This window comes from Camelina sativa, chromosome 19 (genome assembly GCF_030686135.1).
Source record: "Camelina sativa cultivar CO46 ecotype springtype chromosome 19, ASM3068613v1".
NCBI lineage: Eukaryota > Viridiplantae > Streptophyta > Magnoliopsida > Brassicales > Brassicaceae > Camelina > Camelina sativa.
The window spans coordinates 24,652,769-24,659,444 of NC_141898.1; the positions used below are offsets into that span (position 1 = coordinate 24,652,769).

The 6,676-nt window shown below is 35.3% G+C and overlaps 1 protein-coding gene across 1 annotated transcript; it reads left to right on the forward strand.

Annotated features, from left to right (window-relative positions):
• Positions 1–2,591: 2,591 nt before the first annotated feature.
• Positions 2,592–3,605, forward strand: LOC147920967 (uncharacterized). The gene has a single exon (XM_087500357.1). The coding sequence runs from the start codon at positions 2,592–2,594 to the stop codon at positions 3,603–3,605; it is 1,014 nt and encodes a 337-aa protein (XP_087356483.1).
• Positions 3,606–6,676: the final 3,071 nt, after the last annotated feature.

Below are 6,676 nucleotides of genomic sequence, written 5' to 3' on the forward strand. Positions count from 1 at the left end.
ACTTTTGCATCAAAAGTGTTCGGTAAAGTGCTTGAATGAATGTACATTGAGCAATTATTTTTTAACCTATGAGAGTTGATTTTTACCAAACACTTCCTCTTACTATCGGCCTAGATAAAAATGCTTATGAACATATCATTGTGTAGGTGTTTATTTAAGAGGGAGGATCCACTTGCTATGTTACGGCTTTGTACCTATTACTTACGTTTTCTAAATGTAGCTTCACCTAATGCCAAGAGTTATGAGCCCACAAGTTTAAAGATCCTTGGTTTTTTGTTTATGCTCCTTCTCATGTTGGCTAGTACCCTAATCCTTGTCTCCCTCATGGAGCACCCTTCTAAAAGCCTGGTCGCATATCTTGTGCATGGCATTTATGATCACAAGTTGATAAAGGAAATTCCTGTAGTCCTTCTTCATGGTCGATTTGGTCTCAAAAGATTCTCCAAACTTTATCCCTTTGGAAAACTCATGTAACCATTCTTTGTATCTTTTTATTTTCCTTTAACCTTTGATTGTATTAACTTTCTTCTCTTGAGGCTTTAAGTAATGAAGTTTATTGTTTGCAAAAAAAAAAGGTGTTTATTTGAATGTTTGTAAAAAACTACTCAAATGGTTCTTCATGTCTTGAAGGGTCTGCTAAAATGTCAGTGTCCAAGTTTCCAAATGAATTACAAATGAACATTGTTCTGCTTCAAGAAATCTTTTTTTACTTTCTCAATACTTTATATTTCTCGTTTTTGTTATTTTTTTGAATAAAATGTAAAATTTACTCAAAAAGAAGTTTTTTTAACAACAAATGCAGCATTTGGTTGGACCGCTTCATCTTACAACATATACTATTTCTTGTTTTCAAAATTAAAAGATTCAAGAAACTCTTTTTCTATTATTTTTTTATTTTACTAATCTCACTTTTAAACATGTTACTTCTTATTAAGCAACCATTCAAGGAGTAAATTTCTAATGGGGATATTGGAAATAAAGGATCACTAAAAAAGAGTTTGTCCATATATACCTTTATTTCAAAATTGTCATTCATACCTAAGATACCCATAAAAATTAATAAACCCAAATTTAACAAGTTTTAAGATGAGAAATCTAAAAAAATATTTAGATATACAATTATAGAGGAAATATAAAGAATTTTGTTTGTATTTTTTAAAGAAAAAGTTATATTTTTGGTAAATTTGTTCTAAAACATTTAGAAAACGTTTCCTACCAAATTTTATTGTTCTGTAAATACCAGATTTTGTGTTCTAACATTTTGTACATGTTCTAATAATTTTAGGAAAGGTTTTTTGTTCTAAATACTTTAGAAGTCCGAATTTCAAAATTTTACGATATTCAAAGTATATATTCTACTGTTTACTCTATGTTCCAAAAATTTTAGTAAATATATTATACGATTTAATCTATGTTCTGAAAAAGTTAGAATATGTTTTATTCCTTTACTCTATCTCTGAAAAAATTAGTATATATATACTACCAAAATATATAATATGTCTTCTAAACTTTTTGATTTCACTAAATATAGGAAGTGAACGTATTTATTTGGGAGAATTGGAAAAAAGTGTTGTAAATCACTTAGGATGGATCTCCATAACCGGCCCATTCATATGTCTAAGTCCATAAGGCCCATTGGCCACCTTCTCTTATTCTAAGTCGGTTTAGGAATCTCATTGTACTTAGGGCATTATCCTTTACTATATAATGTACTTATTCGATTGAATGATTAATAATACAAGAGAATACATTCTTCGAGTATCTCTACTTTCACAACACGTTATCATCACGAATTTGCCCTAAACTCCAACTGAGAAAATCCCTAAAACCCTAAAGCCGCCGCACATCATCCTTTGTTCGTCCAAGCTCTCAACCGGATCAAGTTCGTGATTGTTCAAGCTCGGCGATCGGTTCTAGTTCGTGATCAATCCGTGTTCGTTTTCGGCTTTTGTTCGTGATCAAGTGTTGTTCGTGACTAGTCCGAGGTTCGTGATCAAACTCAAGGTATATCCGAGGTCTTTAGCTCCCGGATCAATTCCAGTCAAGATAAATAAATCGAATTCATCGGACACATATATCGAACCTGATCTTAAAAATATTAGAACCCTAAAATCTAAAATTAAACAATCAACAAATCAAAACCCTAAAACTAATAACTTAAAATCGAAACCCTAGAGAAAAGTTTTTCCTAAAACCTCTTGTCCTAATTCTATTCAGAATAGGAAAATTTACTAAACTAAAAAGGAAATAATCTTATCTAGAAAAAAGGAAAATTTCTAAACCTAAAATTATGTGCATATTTCCTTGTTCATACTAGATTATAATTTTATCTAGGATTGTTTCGTGCATATATTAATTATGTATTAAAAAGACAAGAAATTATTTACTAAAATTGGCATGGTTCGGTCTTAAATACCGCATGGCCTTGACGAAATTAACTCCATGGTTCGGTCTTAAATACCGCATGGCCTAGACAAAATTAATTCCATGGTTCGGTCTCAAATACCGCATGGCCTAAGACTAAAACGATTGCATGATTCGGTCTTAAATACCGCATAAAAATAACCGGGTGCATGTTTTGTATTTTATAGATGTCCAAAATCAACAATCTCCAATATGCTGCACTTAATGTCTCTGGAGACAATTATTTACAATGGGCATTAGACACTAAAATTACCCTCAAATCAAAGGACCTATGTGAGTGCATTGAGAATGATAATGATTGTACTGAAAAGAGTAGGTACAAGGCGATTTTGCTAATACGCCATCATCTTGCTGAGAGCCTCAAGAACCAATACCTTACCATTGAGAATCCTCTTGACCTTTGGACAGAGTTGAAAAACAGATATGGATACCAAAAGATGGTGCTCCTACCAAAAGCTCAATTCGATTGGAAAAATCTAAGGATCCAGGATTTTAAATTTGTGGATGAGTATAATTCAGAGCTATTTAAGATAGTCTCGATCTTGAAACTATGTGGTAAGGAGGTTACTGAGGAAGACTTGCTAGAGAAAACATTCTCAACCTTTCACACCAATAACATACTGCTTCAACAACAGTATCATGAAAAGGGTTTTAAGACATATGCAAGTCTAATCTCTTGTTTGCTACTTGCTGAGCAGAACAATGAGTTATTACTAATGAACAGTGCAATGAGACCTCCTGGTACTGCCCCATTACCAGAAGCTCACAAGGTTGATATGACCAAGAAAGAGCCTAAAGAGACTAAAGAGTCTAACTACGTCCATAGAGACAAGTATCACGGCCGTGGCCGTGGTAGAGGATGTGGTGGTCGTGGAAATTACCAAGAAAACAATTATGGTCATGGCCGTGGGAACCGACCAGACTTCGGTCGTGGTCGAGGTAGAGGCCGCAGAATTTTCAAACTGCAACATAACAAATCCATTTGCCATAGATGTGGTATGGAGAATCATTGGGTAAAGACATGCAGAACACCTAAGCACCTTGTTGATCTCTATCAAGAGAGTTTGAAAAATAATCCAGAAGCTAACCTGGTTCATCTCGATGGTGAAGGAGATTTCGACCATGAGAATGATGACCAATTGGATTATGAGACTTCGGATTGTCTAGGAGAGGATAATTAAATTTAAATATTGTTTTGATTTAATTTCCATGTTTTATGCTTTGAATTTTATTGGATTATGATTTTATTGAATTATTATTTTGGTTTAAATTCAATTATTTTATTTCCTTCAATATATATTTGTTTGTTTTATTCTTTATGTCTAAAACATAAATTCTTGTCCATATTAAGAAACGGTTGAGGACAAGAACATACTTGTGGTGGATAGTAGATTAAGCCACACAATTTTGAAGGATAAGAGATATTTTTTTAATCTCATTATGAAAAATGCCAATATTAGCACAATAGCGAGTATAGCAAGTTTAATTGAAGGCTACAGCTAGGCCCATATACTTTTACCTAATGGCACACATCTTGAAACAAGTGATGCCTTATATTCACCCAGCTCAAAGAGGAGCTTATTAAGTTTTAAAGACATTCGTTTAAATGGTTTCTATGTTGAAACTAAGGGTGAATGAAACCAAGAGTTTCTATATATTACTGAAATCACCCAAGACCATAAGAAAGTCCTAGAGACTATACCCGCATTATCCACTGGTCTTTACCATGCTAAGATTAATATGATAGAGGCTAATATGGCAATGAACAAGATGTTCAATGAACAATTCACTTTATGGCATGACCGACTTGGCCATCCCGGTTCGAACATGATGCGTAAGCTAATTATGAATTCAAATGGGCACACTCTTAAAGAGAGACGAGTTATCCCTAAAAATCTCACGTGTGTAGCATGTGCATAAGGAAAACACATTATAAGACCATCACCAGTGAAAGTCACTAAAGAGACTTTAAACTTTCTAGAAAGGATACAAGGAGATATATGTAGTCCAATACACCCACCTTGTGGGACGTTTAGATATTTTATGGTCTTTATTGATGCATCGACCAGATGGTCGCATGTTTGCTTATTATCAACTAGAAACCTTGCGTTTGCTAGATTGCTGGCCCATATCATACGTCTGCGAGCCCACTTTCCTGATTTTCCACTTAAGACTATACGTCTAGAAAATGCTGGTGAATTTATATCCCAAGCGTTTAATGATTATTGTATATCCATGGGGGTAAGTGTGGAACATTTTGTGGCACATGTACATACACAAAATGGATTAGCTGAATCCTTCATTAAAAGAATACAATTGATTGCTCGACCATTACTCATGAGGTCGAAGCTTCCTATGTCAGTTTGGGGACACGCAGTATTACATGCATCAGAACTTATACGCATCAGGCCATCTAGTGAGCATAGATATTCGCCATCCCAATTACTAACGGGTCATGAGCCAGACATATCCCATCTAACGACATTCGGATGTGCCGTTTATGTATCGATTGCTCCACCACAGAGAACAAAGATGGGACCTCAAAGGAGGATGGGAATATATGTTGGATATGATTCTCCCACCATTATTAAGTATCTAGAGCCAACTACGAATGATTTATTTAAGGCTAGATACGTGGATTGTCAGTTTGCTGAATCTGAATTTCCTATGTTGGGTGGAGAGACAAACAAGCTGGTCAAACAAATATCATGGAATCAAACATCCTTAAATTGGCAAGATTCTCGGACTCTAGCATGTGAGGCAGAGGTCCAAAAGATTATACATTTGCAAAAGCTAGCTAATCAATTGCCAGATTCCTTTGCTGACCCAAAGAGAGTTATAAAATCGTACATACCAGCTTGTAATGCACCAGTACGTATTGATGTTCAAAAGGAACACAATCAAGTTGTTACAGAGTCTAAGGCACGTTTGAAACGTGGTATACCAATAGGTTCCAAAGATAAGAACCCTCGGAAATCCAAGAAAGGTGCAAATAAAACCGAGGTTAAAGAAAATATAGACATGGCCGCGGCAAATCCTAAGGTACCGAATGAGGTTTGGGATGAACCTCAAGGTCCTGAAGGTATTGATAATAATGAGATCTCAATAAATTATATCATGTCTGGAATTCAATGGAACCGAAAAGATGTCGACATTGATGAAATATTTGCATACAAGGTAGCACTTGAAATAAATGAGGATCATGAACCCACGTCCATATTAGAGTGCACTTAAAGACTAGAATGGTTAAAATGGAAAGAAGCCATTGACGTGGAGTTAAATTCATTAAAGAAAGGAATGTGTTTGGTCCGATCTTAAGGACACCATTCGATATAAAGCTAGTTGGACACAAATGTGTCTTTGTAAGGAAGAGAAATGAGAATAATGAAATCGTGAGATATAAAGCATGGATTGTAGCACAAGGATTCTCTCAAAGACCAGGAATAGATTATGAGGAGACATACTCCCCTGTGATGGATGCAACGACTTTTAGATTTTTAATAAGTCTGGCTATAAGAGAAAAACTTGATTTGCGGCTAATGGATGTAGTGACCTCATATTTATATGGTCCACTGATAATGAGATATATATGAGATTACCAGAGGGTATTGAGCTCAAAGATAAGAGTGATTCTCGAGAACAACACTGCATAAGGCTAAACAAATCCCTTTATGGACTGAAACAAAGTGGGCGTATGTGGTACAATAGACTAAGTGAGTATCTAGCCAAAAAAGGCTATAATAATGATCCCATCAGTCCATGTATTTTTATAAAGAAGTTTGCAAACAAAGGGTTTGTAATCATAGCAGTATATGTGGATGATTTGAATTTCCTAGGAATCTCTGGGGAAATCGTCCAAACAGTTGAATATCTCAAGAAAGAGTTTGAAATGAAAGACCTAGGTCAAACTAAGTTTTGTTTGGGATTGCAACTTGAGTACATAAATGATGGAATCCTTGTGCATGAAATGGCATATACTGAAAAGGTACTCAAGAGATTTAATATGGACCAGGCTCACCCATTTCCTAGCCCAATGGTTATGAGAAGCCTAAATTTGGACAGTGATCCATTCGGTCCAAAGAAGGACGATGAAGAGATTCTCGGTCCGGAAGTGCCATACCTCAGTGATATAGGAGCGTTAATGTTCTGGGCTAGCCACACTAGACCAGACATTTGTTTTGCCGTGAACCTCCTAGCAAGATTTAGTTCTTGTTCGACCCAAAGGCACTGGAACGGTATCAAACATGTATTG

What these genes read in the sequence shown, in the direction of transcription:
- LOC147920967 (XM_087500357.1), top strand. Translation starts at nt 2,592, where the DNA reads ATGTCCAAAATCAACAATCTCCAATATGCTGCACTTAATGTCTCTGGA.